Source organism: Fonsecaea nubica (genome assembly GCF_001646965.1).
Source record: "Fonsecaea nubica strain CBS 269.64 chromosome Unknown Scaff17, whole genome shotgun sequence".
Classification (NCBI taxonomy): Eukaryota; Fungi; Ascomycota; class Eurotiomycetes; order Chaetothyriales; family Herpotrichiellaceae; genus Fonsecaea; species Fonsecaea nubica.
The window spans coordinates 319,692-335,920 of record NW_019173690.1 but is presented as its reverse complement, the minus strand read 5'-3'; the positions used below and the strand labels follow the sequence as shown (position 1 = coordinate 335,920).

The 16,229-nt window shown below is 53.3% G+C and overlaps 5 protein-coding genes across 5 annotated transcripts; 2 read left to right on the top strand and 3 right to left on the bottom strand.

Annotated features, from left to right (window-relative positions):
• Positions 1-1,076: 1,076 nt before the first annotated feature.
• AYO20_03633 (hypothetical protein) lies at positions 1,077-6,325 on the top strand (the record flags this gene model as incomplete). The annotated part of the gene is made up of 3 exons (XM_022641934.1): positions 1,077-1,482; positions 1,538-1,661; positions 1,714-6,325. The coding sequence occupies 3 exons, from the start codon at positions 1,077-1,079 to the stop codon at positions 6,323-6,325; spliced, it is 5,142 nt and encodes a 1,713-aa protein (XP_022502167.1).
• Positions 6,326-7,993: 1,668 nt separating this feature from the next.
• Positions 7,994-8,449, bottom strand: AYO20_03632 (hypothetical protein; the record flags this gene model as incomplete). Its single annotated transcript, XM_022641933.1, has 2 exons — positions 7,994-8,216; positions 8,373-8,449. The coding sequence occupies 2 exons, from the start codon at positions 8,447-8,449 to the stop codon at positions 7,994-7,996; spliced, it is 300 nt and encodes a 99-aa protein (XP_022502166.1).
• Positions 8,450-9,239: 790 nt separating this feature from the next.
• Positions 9,240-10,478, bottom strand: AYO20_03631 (hypothetical protein; the record flags this gene model as incomplete). The annotated part of the gene is made up of 2 exons (XM_022641932.1): positions 9,240-9,801; positions 9,856-10,478. The coding sequence occupies 2 exons, from the start codon at positions 10,476-10,478 to the stop codon at positions 9,240-9,242; spliced, it is 1,185 nt and encodes a 394-aa protein (XP_022502165.1).
• A 512-nt stretch (positions 10,479-10,990) lies between these two features.
• AYO20_03630 (hypothetical protein) lies at positions 10,991-12,466 on the top strand (the record flags this gene model as incomplete). Its single annotated transcript, XM_022641931.1, has 1 exon — positions 10,991-12,466. One exon carries the CDS (start codon positions 10,991-10,993, stop codon positions 12,464-12,466), a length of 1,476 nt encoding a protein of 491 aa, XP_022502164.1.
• A 586-nt stretch (positions 12,467-13,052) lies between these two features.
• On the bottom strand, positions 13,053-14,462 carry AYO20_03629 (hypothetical protein; the record flags this gene model as incomplete). The annotated part of the gene is made up of 1 exon (XM_022641930.1): positions 13,053-14,462. The coding sequence occupies one exon, from the start codon at positions 14,460-14,462 to the stop codon at positions 13,053-13,055; it is 1,410 nt and encodes a 469-aa protein (XP_022502163.1).
• Positions 14,463-16,229: the final 1,767 nt, after the last annotated feature.

The window sequence follows — 16,229 nt, the reverse complement described above, 5'->3', positions numbered from 1 at the left end:
CGATGGGGGCCCTCTGCCCGCTGCATCACAGTGGGGTGCAATGGTCAAAGTGATGAAAGTTAGACAGGGAACAGTGCGGTCGAGTCTTGAGTGTGCTTGTTATTGTGATTGGAAAGAGATGCATGGGTCGGTTGAAGTTGGGCGTGTGACGGCGACCAGGTGGCAGCCAATCGTGCTGCTGTAAGCGCCCAAGCCTGGCCCGAGCATCATCTCGTGCCTGTCCATCCACCTCTCATCCCACCCTCCTTCTGAATCCTCACTCTTGTCTTCCATCCCAGATCAACCTGCATTCGAGCTAGAAGCAGGATTTGCCATGATTCGACCATGCCGCCCAATTAATGCAGGCTCACATGCCGCTCGCTGCGGGGCCGCAATCAAGCGCCCGCGGGCCAGTAAAGCTTCACAGCTGTGTTTCCATCATGTCGTTGGTACCTCGATAGCCATGACTACCTACTTCTCGAATGGCTACAGTTCCTGTCAATTGCCTTTGTCTGCTTTCGCTGCGCTGCGCCTCATTCTTCACTTTCGAGTGGAACTTGACGGTCCCTTGGGCCTGTGATCCCGTAACCTGGGAGAGATTTCTGTTTCAGCAGTTCATTTCCTCTGGAACCACCTCTCTCGTACTATCTGGTTAACGGTCTCCGGTACCTACGCCCGCTGGGCAATATTTCCCCGAATCTTATTTCCTCTCCTGATCTAACCACGATATCGCCCGATCTGTCTTGTACCCTATAAGCTCGTCTGCAGGACCGAGAGCCCTCCGCGGTTACGTTGGCGCCCATCGATTTGTACGTCCTTGGGCTTCAACAAGTCAATCGCGGAGGAGAAAAAGAGAGGAGGAACATATCCTGTCGCTAGCCACTCCCTGGTTCCACGGCCGAAAGTCCAGTCGAGATCCCAATAACCGATACTTTGGAAATACCCAGGTGAATCTTCGTCGAGGCCATGCCATCGTCATAAGCCGGGACTGTACAGCGAAAGAGGTACTCAGAAGCCATATCGTCCTACAAACTACCGTTCATAAAGGTGCTGATACCCGCCGTCGCAGTTCCCCTTCGCTGTGGACTCGATTCAACATGTCTGCAGGTCCAGGTCTGTCCAGACAGAGATCTATCTCGGGCAAATCCAAGGGAGTAATACTCCCACCTGTCCCCCAGACGAATCTGTCTTCCCAAGATGCCGCCTTCGAACCATGCGCATCAACTGCCGCGCTTCTCCTGTTCGCCCACGGTTCGACAGTCATATGTCTGCATCATGATACATTAGCTGTTGAGCGTCGGTTTGAAAAGCACTCCAAGGATATTCGACTGATATCTGCCGATAATGTCAGCGAAACTGGGGCTGGAAGGCTGGTTATCACCTACGATGTTGGACGGACGGCCATCGTCTGGGACTTATTCACTGGCGAGCAGCTCTCCCGCTTTGTGTCATATGAAGATTTGACAGTTGCGCATTGGATGAGAAACGGGAATGTCGCCTTTGGTAAGTTGATATGGCCCCGGCGCCCAATTGCCGCCCTCTGCTAATACCCTACAAGGTAACGCAAAGGGGGAGGTTATTTTGTTCGAGCCAGCAACAAGTGAGCATATTTCGGCGCGGACGATATTCGACCCCATTACCGCGATAGCCCCGTCTTCGGATTGTAAAACATATGCCATCGGGTGGGTAACTTGCATAGTCCAAGAGTGACGAAACTATACTTACAATCAGCAGATATAGGAATGGGTCCATATTGTTGGCGGCATTACAACCAGCATTCACGATTCTGCATACTCTGACAACACCCCGCGCGCCGTCGCCAATCGTTTCTTTGACATGGCACGCTTCATCGTCGAAACAGAAGTCCGACATGCTTGCCACTCAAACAGCTGACGGCGACCTGCGAGTCTGGAGCGTGTCCAAGCCACCCACAGCCGAGGCGCCCCGCGTTATTCGCGTCTTGAAGCGTACCGACACCTATGTCCCGGGTCGAAATTGGATTTCGTGGTCTAAAAATGGACGAATCGTTCAATTCATCGAAGGTAAAACCTGGTCTTGGGACGTGCGAACCAAGCATGTCACATTCGAGCCCATTCCGACAGTGGACGGTGTCCGAGCCATCGCTTGTCACGGACCGACAGGAACCCTGTTCACTTTGGGTCCAGACTATACAGTGCAACAATACGATGTCGAGAGGGCGCTTTTGGTCGCAAATATACGGCATTTGCCATTAACTGTCCCGCCGACCCCGCCAGAGGATACAAGAGGGCCATTATGGACGACGTCTGAAAGCGAAGAAGAGCTTGCATCTCCTCTTGTTCGGGCCCGGCGTGAACTACGTGCCTCTGAGGCAGCGAGGCATGAACGGAACAACATTCCTAGCCCTCGATCAGCTCTGAGTTCTCAGAAAGGTAGTTTGAAGAACGGGGCTAACGACATCATCTCACCTGCCGGGAAAACAGATTATACAACTACATCAATTGACACTGGCATTCAGTCACAACCAACTATGAACCAGCACTCCATGCAGCTGCTCAGTCTGCCTCACCAACCCCAGTCGCCTGCAAGTTCAAGGACAGCTAGGAAAGGATCCCGCTTGAGGCAAGAAGTCATTATGAGTCCTGAGGAGGCGCTGGTTGCAGAGCTCTTCCCTTACACTAGGGCCCGGCTACATGATGTGCCGTATCGACCCCCTAGGTCCCTTGATGAAAGCCACATGACCCCTGACGATTTGCGAAGGCAGATGCTGAGTGTTGTGTTCGGCTGGGAAGAAGACATCCAAGACCTTATTCGCGATGAGTTGAGCCGCCATCCCAGTGAAAGCCAGAACGCCATCTTCCTCGCCAAATGGCTAGATGAGGATCCCGACTACCTGGCGGAGATTATGGGCTCAACGGGAATTGTCTCCAGTCTGGACTGGATGCTGTTGGCTTTGGGAACAATTAGCAACCAGGTGGGGGCGAAGAAGATCACTCAAGTCTTCATCGAGAAGCTGCTGGCAAGGGGCGATGTCCATGCTGCAGCTACTCTTCTGCTCGCACTGGGTGACCGGAGTGATGCGATCGAAGTCTATGTGTCAAGGAATCAATACATGGAGGCCGTCCTACTGACCTGTCTTGTCACGCCAGATGACTGGCAGAGGCAGTCGTATCTGGTGCGTCGATGGGGTGAACACGTTGTCGAGAACTCACAGCAATCACTTGCTATCCGATGCTTCTCGTGTACTGGTGTCGAAGTTTCCGATCCTTGGACTTCACCAAATGCTCAACTTGCCACAAGAACGATAATGGAACCAGTCTCAAGTCCACAGTCAGCCCACCTGCAGCCGTTGGAACCGATGGAGTATCCTGCCATCTTCCAGAAGACTTTGGAGAGACGGCGGACACTCGACGCTCCAACACCAGTAGCCATGCCTCCGCCTCATATTCTGTCGGCTATCCATCAACCACCCACACCATTCAGGACTGCCGCTGCTCAAGGGACAAGGATAACGCCTCAAACCTCGGCTTTGAAACTCATCACTTCCTTCGGAACCCAACCAAATAACAATTTTAAATTCCCTGGACTTAAGCCTGAAGACCGGACACCAACCGTCGCCCCTGCTGTGACACCGATTGCGGAATCCGCCATTGATAGATCTGCTGTATCACCTGGTGGTCTAGGTTCCTACCGGCTGAACAACATTCGCAGCATCAATAGCGCCCTCTCGGCCAAGACCGCGACACCGGGGGGTTTCCAGCCAAGTCGATTAACGGTAATTGGGGAAACACCTGTCGACGTCGAGGCACCTCAATTCTCAAGTCCTTTGCCGCAGAGATCTGTGTCTGTTCCTGCTGAGATGACATCGTCCAAGGCGGCAGATGTTGAGCAACAAGCTTCTGCCGTGAATGAACCACAACGAGGAAAGCAGTCTTTGACATTGCTGACATCCGCACGATATGAACCACTTACCACCCCAGTGAAGGAAACGCCCCAGACAGCCGTTGGACCACAAACCGCTATCAAATTTCCGGGGCACAGCACGCAATTCGATGTCGGATTAAGGCAAGATGAATGGCATATGGACACGACACGAGCAAGAACCGGGTCGAAGAGTCGAAAGCCTGATGGACTTTCGATACAAACTCTTCATGTTTCGAACCAAGAATACCTGCCCTCTGCCAGTTATGGAGACGCAATCAGCCGGCCTGCCACCATGGGATCGTACTCAAATACCCAACTCGATACTTCAGGTGACCTGACAAGCCCCCCAACCACTGATCTCAGTTACCGGAGCGTCAAGAGTCCCATTGTTACCGGTCGGAGCATCGATCAGTATATCAGTAGTCTTGAACAAGCTCAGTATTATACAAAGCATTCTCGAGCTCGTGGTTATAGCGGCACTAGCAAGCAGTCGAGGGACGACCAATCAGAGCGGAAAAAGAGCAGGGCCAATAACGTGGAGGATAGTGGTGAGAGAGAACCCCGACGAACCATTCCAGCAGGCAAACGCTCGCCCTCTTCCCCAGTCCCGATGTCACCAGAGGATCTACGCATGTACAGCACCAGCGTCGAAAGCTTTGACTCGATGTATAGTTCTAATTTCTCCGGGGTTGATCGATCGGGGACTCCTGGAAGTATGTCGAAACTGAGTCGTCGTGGATCTCAATCAACTGCAAAAGGGGGGAAAGCTCGCAAGCGATCACATTCTAGACACACTGGTCCAAGAAGCAAGACGGGCAGCCGCGGCGCAAGTCGGCAGCAAAGCCCAGACCCTGCAATCTTTTCACCTAGAGGTCGAAGCTCCTCTCGCAAAGAGAATCTAGGGCACCGTTCTCCATCATCGCCCCGACCAATGATTCCGTCTGAAGAAGACCGACAAAGCCGTTTCGACCAAGATTCCGCGCTGAGGCTAGTCTCCAAAGACCGACACCGCCTCCACCGAAGCACAAGTCGTCAACCGCATCGTGACACGAGTGCAAAGAGGGATAAATCACCCGATCGACGAAGACTACGTACCAGATCCCGCAGCCGTCAAGCCGAAGAGGTTACTACACTGAGTCGAAAGGCAAGCCGCAGTGAGCATCACCGCCGACATCGCCGCCCCAGTGACGCGACCTACGACCGAAGCGCCCATCCTGACGATCCTGAGGACATGAGCACACTGAACAGCATACTCGCTGCGCAGGACCTGATGCCAAGGTCTGCTAGCCAGCCTCAATTTACATCAGAACGAGAAAGGAGAGAGTTGCGGGCAGAGCAGCCTCAAGCTTCGAGGGACCCTCTAACCCGGCGACCTTCTGTGCCCAACGTCCCTCTTACAAGCGAGCTCTCTGCACACAACAAATCAGCTTCGACAAGCAACCTCTTGCCACCGCTCACAAGGGCCTATACCCACGAGGGGCCGATCACTACGCCTTCGTTCGAAGATGGTAGTCTGGGTAGACAACCATCCGGTCTCGGGCTCGTTGACGCGAGGCCAGGAACGCCCCGGGCTATGCAGATCGATGTCCCAGTGGGCGAGGCTCAAGAAGCCCAACCGGATCCTGGCGCCGACGGTACGGAGCTGTTAACGAGCGACATTTACCAGCCGCCGATCCGTGAAGACATCAGCAGACCTGGCTCCGCCCGTGCACCAGTTTCCTTGGAATTCCTTTCTCAGATACCCAAGCATCCCGCCTACGACCGTCGCATCGCGGGTAGTAGATCAAGCAGCAAAGGAGCCGAAGCTCGCGCGAACTCTCGGAGTCGAGGTACATCTCGCGACCGCACTGCGCGTGTATCTCCGCGTGAGGTGCCCCCAGGCACAATGGCAACTCCACCCTTAGGGACTCTTGAGACAGCAGGCGCAGCAAACATTACATCCTCCCCGCCGCAGAACCCACCTATTCTTCCAGAGTTGCAACACCTCGCTCAACCACCACCGCCACCTCCTCCGCCTCCGCTTCTGGCGAAAGCGTCCTCTTACGCTGGAGGCAGTCCTAACCTCTCCAAGTCACGCGGCTTTGAGCCATTGGATACCACAGCTGCGGCGCTACCCATGTCTGCCTTCCCCACCCACACTACGTTCTACGATGCCGCTTCGAATGCTGGCAACACATTGCCTTTGTCTGCCGGAGTTCTACCCTCAAGCACAGGTCACAAACGAGGACGGTCCGGAAACGACAACCAAAGTGGCGGCTCGGGGGGTCAGTTGTTGAACAAATTAAGAAGTTTCACGGGTCGAGCGAGGTCTCCTAGTCGCGGCAGGAGAGGTGGTGATGACAACCAAGCCATGAGCCCGAGAATGGTTCAAGCTGGCGAGAATGTACAACCGGCACCATATGAAAGCATTCCGAGCGCCATGATTGGCAGTGTTGGGACTTGAGACGAGTTCAGTGTGACGAAAATTGCTATTGCACCTGGGGGAGTTATTCACTCAGGGGCGACTTCCAGGAAGAGAACGAGTCGGAAATGGTGAGTTGACTTGTTATGAAGGAAGCGTTGAGAACCAAGAAAGTCTTGGAATGACTGTTTGAGGCTGTTTCCTCATGTTTTGAAAAGCGCGAGTCAAGAGATTGTTACCAGTGGCTCTCGCGGGCTCCAAAAGCAACTACCGCTATTGAGCGAAGCATTCAATTCTCGACGATCCTTGCTCATGAGCGATTGCAGTTTTGGGGAGAATTTGGTCGTTGTACGGGATTGGGACATGGAATATGGCCCAGGTCAAAGTAATACAGTGATGGATTGGAAAACCAGGACAGTGGCAACGAGCCAACAGCAGATTTCCATATTCCAGGTTATGGGATGGGGAGTGGATGGGTTATGCGGATATACATGGGATACCGATCTCGACTATCTATCTAGTGTAGATACCTAGGTACCTACCTAGGTAGGTATCTTGTCAATGAGATGGCCCGTATTACCGTGTATTCCATTGAACATATCAGGCCCTCATCTCCCGTCCCGTTCTTTCATCTATTTGTCTCGGTTGTTCCGGCCTCCATGGCTCTTGCCTGGGGCGTAAAATGTCCGTAGTAGAGGGTAGTGAAGGGGCTGGGAACTCATGGCCAAGGAAGCTCACATGGACGCGTTCGTCGTCGGATCGTCTCAAGTGATGATGTCGACAAAGAGAGAAGCGATCATGCGTAGAAAAGGAGAGGTCTGGGAAGATCTGGCTGGGCAGGGCAGGGCAGACAAACCACTCAAGTTCTCTTATGGGAGTTTATCCCGCGGTTTGCTGGGTATAAATAATCTATCGACGGGGCTGACGAACGGATGGTGTGAGAAGTCGAGTCAGGTCTCCTGTTTCATTCCTTTCCGGTGCTATCACATGCAAGGGACATGAAGCTGCATGCGCCTAGGGAGCCTTCGTTCTTCGCGTGTTGTTATTGTTGTTATAGAAAGGCACTAGGGTTGATCTCTCCGTCATACAGCCTTGGTCGACAGGAGATCAAGTCCCTTTTGTAATTCCCCGTTTGCCCTGGCCTCGATATTTTGTCGGCCGGGCTGCAAGTGGTCTGGTGGATCGAATGGAGTGATGGGGATGACGATTCGGGATGTGGCAGATGGAGCCCAAGGGGAATGTGAAGCATGTGTGCTCCCCGTCGGAGGATTTTCTCCTTTAGAGGAGGTCATGTCGTTGCTGAACCCGCCAAGTCTTCCTTCCTGCTCAGCGAGGAGCCGCATGTCGGTAAATCCTGTGTCTGGAAGTGTTCGGTCCTGGAGGTCCTGTACCTTAGGCTAGATAGCTAACATGGCGCTTTCAGCCGCTGTCTCTGGTTTCTGGTGCTGTGCACACATCTGGCGTGCTCTTGAGTATTGGAAACGTCCTCAGCGTTCCACGTGGGTTTGGCCATGTTCGTTTCCGGCCGATGTGGTCTCGTCCGAAGAGGGGATGTAGACACCAGCACCATCAGTCGTTATTGACCCCAACTCAACCAGACCCTGGGTAGAAAACCGAGAGCTCATCAAACCCTCAAGCTCTCTTTTTGTTCCCCTTTTCATCCGCCATCTTTTTCACCCGGCATCTGCATACTGCGATCACGATCACAACTCAGACTCCCCCACCACTCCTCCCCACCGCGACGCTCAGGTCCCGGTCCTTCCTACTCGCTAGATACCGCTGTTTTTCCTTCTCGGCCTGGATCCAATTCCGCCGGCCCTCCTCCTCGAGGAGTCTCGTGCGTTCGCGGGACTGCGATTCGAGACGGCGCAGCCACAGGTAAGAGGTCACGGGGATGAAGACGACGGCGGCGAGGAAGAATTTCTTGGAGCGCCTGTTTTATTTTCTTTTAGTCACCCAAATTATGCACAGCCAGGCCAAGGGGGGATACGTTTTGTAAGAAAGGTGTGATGGTGATGATGGTGAGGAGGAGGAGGAGCAGCGTAGTGGAAGATGTAAGGCAAGGTGTGTCGAGGCGTTCGTTACTTACGTGAGGTAGGGACCGGGACGGTATCCTGGGATGGAGCTGTGCGGTTGGGAATTGGACGCGGGAGAAGGGGGAGGCATCGTGACGAGCGTGGTGGTCGAGGCAGGAAGCTTTGAACGTATGTATCGACCGGACGATCCGAACACAGAGTTTAAAAACGCTGGTGATCTCGCCGTTACAACCTCGAAAGTACCTGGCTAGTGAAAGACGTGTTCTTGCTTGCTCTAAGCAAACCACGTAGACGACGACGACGGCATGCACCGGCGGAATGCTGGTTGGAAAAAGGTCGGGATTGCCCGCAGGAGGAACAAAGTCACTCAATACTTCATAAATTGATACGAGGTAGATCATTCGTCTCCGCACACAAGCTGGACTGCGCCGCAAGCTCTTTTTTGCTTTGTTAAGCCGTTCAATGGAGCTTTGGTGCGCGAAGCGATTGGCGCGGGTCACAGTTGGCGGGGGCGCGACAAGCGGAGAAGGAACCGAGTTTGGCGGGGGATCGCAGGCATGTACGAGGTATTGAGCTGACATTATTTCATACACCACAATGGTCCCATGTCCATGATATTCGTCTTTCACGGCAGCATATTCACCCCATAGTTGGATTGGTGTGAATTGACTTCCCCGTAGTATATGTCCCATCGAAATCCATGAGCTTCTGTAAGTCCAGTGGTCGCTGTCAAAAGCAGTGCCAATCAATACCCGAATGCTACTTTGAAAGTATCTGCGTTAAATCGTTTTGTCCGCATGATTAACGCCTGCAGGAGACCAGAGACGCTGTATCACTGTGTATCCCCGTCGCAATAGAAAATGCATCAGTTCCAGCTCAGGGAGAGCAGATGTGATCCGAACGAGAGCCCAGCTCACTATTCAACCTTTTGTGCCGCTGCTCTCCCCATTCGTCTCGGGAAGATCCCCGTGGCTCTCATCATCGCTACCACTTCCGCCATCGTCATCATCGTCGTTACCCCCTTCTTGACTCTCTGCCGCGTTGCTCTCGGTATCATCGTTTCGATCTGATATAGGTTCACCGTTCGTTTTCGCTAATCGCTCCTCTTCTTTGAGCATCCGGAGTCTTTCAGTTTCTTTGCGCATAGCCTCAAGGTTCCATGCACCGTCACCACTATCGTCGTCGTCGTCGTCCTCTTCGTCGTCGTCACTATCTTCATCTTCCGAGTCTTTCCAGTTTCCACTTTCAAACATGGCGCGACCCGTAGCATCCTTCGCTTTCATGGCTTCTGCTTCGGCAGCCTTCTTGTCCATTCGTTCTTTCTTCCATTTGGCGAACGACTCTGGTGTCACGGGCGTCAGGGTACCAGTCAGTTTATGTCGTTCGGATTCGAGGAAATCCTCCAGTGTCAGTGTGTTCATCGGAGATTTGTCCATCAATGCCTTCTCGGCCCGCCGCTGTTCCTTGGTTTTTAAGACAAATCTGGTATAGAAAGTTAGCAAGTCTCAGAAGAGCAGAAGATGGCAATCCTCATACCCGGGTGGCAAGCTGTGCTTGTACATGCACTTGTCCCCTCCATTGGGACAAGTCCAAAACCAACCATATTTCCCATCTTCTACTGCTTGGGTGAAGTATTTGCAGACTTTATCCGTAGTCGTCCGAGGGTTTCCATGTTTACTGAGCACCACCTTTCGTAGCTTCTCTTCATCCCAATCCTCCATGTTGTCTTTCTCTTTCTCCTCTTTCTCCTGTTCTCGGGTATCTTGATACAGATCTCTCTTGGCCACTTTCTTTACCACTTCCAGGTCATGACTGAATTTGCATTTCTTTCCCTTGTCACAGTGGCCCTGCTTGAAAAACTGACATAGCACCGTCTTCGGGTCCACGCCAAAGGGGACTTTCTGGACCTGGACGGGCTTGAAGAGTTCAGCGGCCTCGGCTTTTGCCTTTTCGGCTGCTTCCTTCTCTTTCTTTCTCTGTTCTTTTTCCGCTTCTTTTCTCTTCTCTTCAGGGGACTTGTTCGACTTTGCTTGGGCCTGTAGCTGAGCGATCTGTCTCTTTGCGGTGCCGCCCTTCTTGTTTTTCATTCCAAAAGTCTTGTCCTCGACCGAAGCCTTGGACTTTTTCGGCTGTTCGCCGCCTTTGGCCTTGGGGGGCATGTTGGCGAAGATCGGACACGGTCAAAAGGCTGTCGAAGCGTATGGCAAATTTGTTCAAGAGATAGTGGTTTTCTTCAAGGCCAAGGCTGCGCTTCCCTCAACGGTCAGATGTAGCGAAGTCCGGGTGGCCGACGGTCTTGAAAGGGTCGTAAATTGCCAGAAGGATGGGATGGAGGCCAAAGGGTGTGGGTTGGGCAAAGAGTGCAGGCCAGATTCGCTGAAGAGGATCGGATGAGTGGGCGCTGGTGGGCTGTGGATGTTTTCAGTAGGTGGCCACCTGCGTGTTGGTGAGTGTGTGAGTGTGGGGGGACAAATCGCCGACGTCAGTGTAAAGCGTCGCATGAGACAAATCCACAGCTTCCTGCAGGACCTGTAGAGCTGCAGTTGTCCACCGTACCTATACTGCTCGCTCTCGCTCCTCAAATGTTCCATCATTTTTCCCAATGAGGTTCTTACTGTCCTTCCACTGTCAATAATCTCGAGCTGCACGCCCATAGTCGCCGCCGCACATTATGGCGACCGATGGCTCTCCTCCCTCCAGGTATCCCCCATCAATGGGGCCTGGGGCTCGACCCGTCAATAAGCCTGGAGAATCAGAAACAAGATCGAAGTTGCTGGAAGTCATACAGGCACGGTCCAAATACCAGGTGTCTGTCGAATCGGATACGCTGTCTCTAAGCTACGAACTCAACAATACACCACGCCTCTACCGCCTCTCATTTGACAATATGCCTCTGCATGGTCTTTCAAGATGGTGGGTATATGGTGGATCTATGAGGGCGCGGAGGGCAGGTGTCCTAGCTATCGACCTCATACGTGGCTCCGAAAACGTGGTACAGAGACCTGTCACCCAACAAGAGGCGGAAGCTCTGACATATTGGACTTCGCGAAGGCTCCTTTACGGTTCCGTGGCCACGTTCGCTTCCTCGGCCTTTGGTTTCTACCTGGCTTACAGAGGTCGCGCCAAGATGAAGTTCCCTTTCGTCTCAGCAAAGCCTTTGGAGCGGTACAACAAGTTCCCTCTTCAACAGATGCCTCTTATAACCGGTCAATTGGCTCAAACAGCCTGGCAAGTGACAAGGTATATCATCTGGATAGAGCTGTGTTTCCTGGTCGGCACCCCCGTCGTTGGAGCTTTAGGTAGTTTCAGTGCAGCCACAGGGATGGCTACCGATCCGCGGACCCAAGGGCTCATCCAGGCAATGCGAGAAAGAGGACGTGGCGACATGAATCGAACACTCTCAAATATCCCGATGGAATGGCCTCAGCAGCCTCAAGGGCAAGATGATGGCCGAGACGCACAACCCGATCCCCAGGCATATTACAGAGATATGGAAAGCGGCAGTCATCCAGATGGCTCCGTCATCGATCGCAACTTCGATGGTGACGGCAGCGGAGCGAGCGACACTGGTATGCTGGATGACTCTAGAGTAACGGATCGTGAGAGAAAACAGCAGCAAGGATATCAAACACCGCAGCCATCACGGCAGATGCAGGACAATACATCCGCCACCTCCTCAGCCGACGGCGATCCCTTCTTCTTTGACGATGCATCCCCTACCGCCGGAAACGACCCGGATATGGCCACGCCGTCATCTTACAAGCGGTCCGGAGGCGGGAGCGTCTGGGAGCGCATTCGAAGGGGCAATTCTCCTTCGTCCGCCAACTCGTCAACAGCGCCCTCCGACGCCGAACTTCGCCGTCAAAGACTCGAAACCGAACGAGCTCGTGAAGCCCGTGCGAATCCGATGGCAGAACGCGACTGGGAAAGCGATGAAAGCGTCCCGTCCAACAATGAGACAAGGTTTGGTAGGGACGGGCGTGCCAGAGAACAAGCGCAACGGGAATTTGACGAGATGCTGGAAAGGGAAAGGAGACAGAGCGGGAGCGCCGAGTACGACAAGGGAATGGCAGCTGTAGAGTCAGGCGAGGAAAGAAGGTCAGGGGAAGGGATGAGTGCGTGGGAGAGAAGGCGGAGGGGCGATTGAATACGGTCCGCTCAAAGCAAAAACGTACTTTCTGGAAAGGGACATCGAAAAGTATTCCGGTTCATTATGGCCTTCAATATTTTGTGGCTATGTACTCTGTACGATATCATGGGCATGGGGTTCAAGGAAGTGTCATATCTTGGGGGGCCACAATCGCCTCTCTTTTTGTCAGGGCCATTGACGAACTATCCTATATCATATTTTGCCCTATATAACCATAGCATAACATTTAGCATACCAAGGAGGTGCAGAGAAAAGTATCAAAAGCATACATGTGTGAATGAGTGTTATCGAGGTTGTGGACACCAGATTATCAACCAAAAAGTCTCTTTCCCACAGTTTTTGGGGGGCGGATCACTTCCAGCTGAGCACGCTGGTCCGTGGATAGATGGCCACAGATCGGGATTGCGCATCATATACGAGGTATACATATATTCTACCGCAGGTGCAAGCAGGGGTAGCAGTGGTCTGGGCTAGCGTTTTGTCTACACTACCCCGGCTATATACGGGGGACCGAGGAGGAAACCCAGAAGGTCTCACTGACCGGTCCAGCATGGACATGGCACATATATAATAATACAGACTTTCAGTCGCTGCGCGGGTTCCTCGCTTCCCATTTCTCGTACACTTTCGATCCCTTCCTCAATCCGCCCACGGTCTCCCAGACGGTGACGAAGACGATCAGACCCGTGACGGTGCTCAGCAGCTGCACGGGGTCGAAGTGGTCGTGGTGGACCAGGGGTAGGAGGACCAGGATGACGGCGACGACGAGTCTCATGGCGACGCGGGCCGTCTTGGGCAGAATCAGCTCGCAGGACGAGTCTTCCACGCGGAACAGCATCGCAAGGAGCCACAGGCAGAACATGCCCACGCCCAGTCCGCCACCTAGCAGCCAGCGCTCGCCTGAGTCGAGCTCAGCCTGCCCCGCGCTCACGGCGCATATGTGACCGCCGACCAGGAGTGACGCGGCCAGCGGCATGTGCAGACTAAAGAAGGCGAACGCTGTGGTAACGGAGCGCCGAATCGGGTGCACGCTGCTGAGACTTCCGTCGCCGTTCACGTACAGCCAATTAAGGCAGAAGGCGATAATCAGCGTCCACACGGCCTTCAACAGACCCATATTCAGTCCGATCGCGGCAGGATCGCCCACGACGATGCTGTACAGATACTCGCCGAGGATGATGATGTAAAAGGCCGCGAGTCGATCGATTTCATGATTGATGTCCACGGCGGTGCTGTACTCAAGGTTCAGGCGTCTCTTGATCCAGGTCCCGAATGTGATGACCCAGGCGACTTCGTGGTAGACGATGCCCACGACGGCAACAGCGATCTTAGCCCGCAAGCTCACATGTTCAAAATATAGAGGGATCCAGATGAGCACGCCCACCGTGATGAATGCAGCCATGACTCTGGCTTGTGTGCGGTGCTGGAAGCTGGCGAACGAGGAGATGAGGTAGACCGCCGCTACCGTCAGCCGGGCTACCATGAAGGCGCCCACCACCGTCCTCATGGCGCCAATGTCGTCTGCAACAAGCCGGGCGTTGTTTCCGTAGAGTACCATCAGGGCCATGACCCACAGGATCACGCCGCGCTGAACCAGGTCGTCGTTGTAGTACGAGTTCATGATCTCGCGCAGGTCGCTCCAGATGTGCCACGCTGGCGCAAAGATCAACAAATACTTGACCAGTCCGGCGCCAGACGGGTGCTCAGCCAGGTCTTCTGCGAAGTTCGCCACGAGCGCGACGTACAGTAGGTCGAGGAACAGCTCGAAGCGCCCGGCCTGACGCTCCTCCTCGGATTCCCGCTCTAGCCTGCCGTTGTGGAACCATTGTAGCGCTTTGGGCCGTTTGATCAGGTATCGAGACGCGACTGCTTCGTTGTCTGCTGAAACAGGTCGAGGTTCAAAAGAAGGCGGAGAAGGGGACGAGAACGGGTCTGCCGCCCTCGTCGAAGGCGATGGCGGCTTCTCCCCAAGATCGGCATTGGAATCTGACATGTTACTAGGTTGGAGGTACTCGTAAAGAGAAGGGCGACCTTTTGATTCTAGGGAACTAGCAAGCCGCGACCGAGAGCCCAATCGACGTGAGTGTGTGACATGTTTTGGTTTGTCGCGCGTAAATGATACCGGAATGGGGACTCGGAGGAATTGCTGTGCTCGAAGTATTTAAAGAATTGGTTCGTGTTTGTGCTGTAGATCAGTGGCTGGTCCAACTGCGCCCAACAAGCCCAGCAAGCCTCATTGTACGTAAAACTCACAAAGTCTAAACCAAGCCAATCGTGCAGAGAGGCCAATGAAGTGATGGGAATTTCTCCATCGCAACCCTGAAATGTCCCCTTTTAGGCAGGAAGGAATATTGCTTCTGCATATAAGAGTTGGTGCTTGTTTTTCTTCGCCCGACCTTGCTTAAAAGCTGTGCTTCTGCTTCTGCTTCTTCAGACAACTGTTGTCTTCATCTTTCCACCCAGCGATAAGGCAACGAGAGCGCAGTGGAACGGGTTCACGGATCGCCTATCGGGGAAACATGCTGGTTCTGCCAGACGATCGAAGCCTTGCATTTGTGTTCGATATGGTGTTTACAACCAACGAACGGGTAATTGAGATGGCTCTTTCATCATTGGGTTCTTGGGGTCGACAGGGTTTGCAGGCGTAGTCCTTGCTGATGTCGTCGCACTCATTGTCGGCTTGGAGGAGCTGAGACCAAGGAAAAGCAGTTCTGGCACTTACAGTGGAACAGATTGTTGTGGTGCGCACTTGGGGCAAGTACCTGACCACCTGGTAGTGACTGTTACTGGCACCTCTACCGTGAGAGGGTAGAGTGACGGAAGAACATTGTTCCGTTCCGAAAAAAGAATGCACGTGCTACCAACTGGTGCCGGTTGCGGCGTCGTTATGTAAGCACCAAAAGGCCAGACCGCCAGCAAAACTCACACTACCTACAAGTAGGTATTGACGATATTGATGGCGATAGCCGTCTTGGTTGGTGTCGACTAAGGATGCACTGGCGAGGTAACTTACGCTCTCTGACTCATCAACCCGCCTTGCCGCCTGCTTATAACTGCAGCGCTGTGTTGGTATTGGATACCTTCACCGCACTCCATATTCCGTGGCTAGGGCATGTCTGCACCTCGGAAGCCCAGGTTGCCTGAAAAGAGATGCGGTGTGCCATGTGTCAATGCATTATTTTCATATGGTGTGGCAGCTGTACCTCTCAACATGCACGAGTACTCATTTCTAAGACCTTTGTGGCGTTTCAGCGACTCATCTTACGTGGGACTGTGTGGGGGATCTCAATCAATTCTTTCGAGATAGACGGGTTTAGTGGCATGATTGATTGAATGATTATTGAGAAGCACTCCTTTCCATTCGTTGCCGTCTCTCCCAGAACCCATCTCCCCATAACAGTTCCTCCCCGAAATTCCTGGGGTGCCACTGCAACTGGACGAAAGAAAGTGTTATAATATTGTCGCGCCGATAGAACAGCAGAGCCCCTTAGCTTTCGTTGCCTAATAGTAGAACCGCGCTCCAGCCTTGGTGTCGAGGTAGGAAAGACGCAAGTGGCCAAGATACTCTAAGAGGATGTGGTGACAATACAGGAACGCTCGCACATATATTGACGGGTCGGGTGAGAGGGAAAAGGTAAACCTGATGGTGGAATTTTCGTAGAGTTGGATGTATGCAGCATTGACTCGAGGACCTGGCATTAACGAGCAAGAATGGCTGGGTCTGAACTCCATTCTGATCGGCTTGCTTCGACGCCGCGCA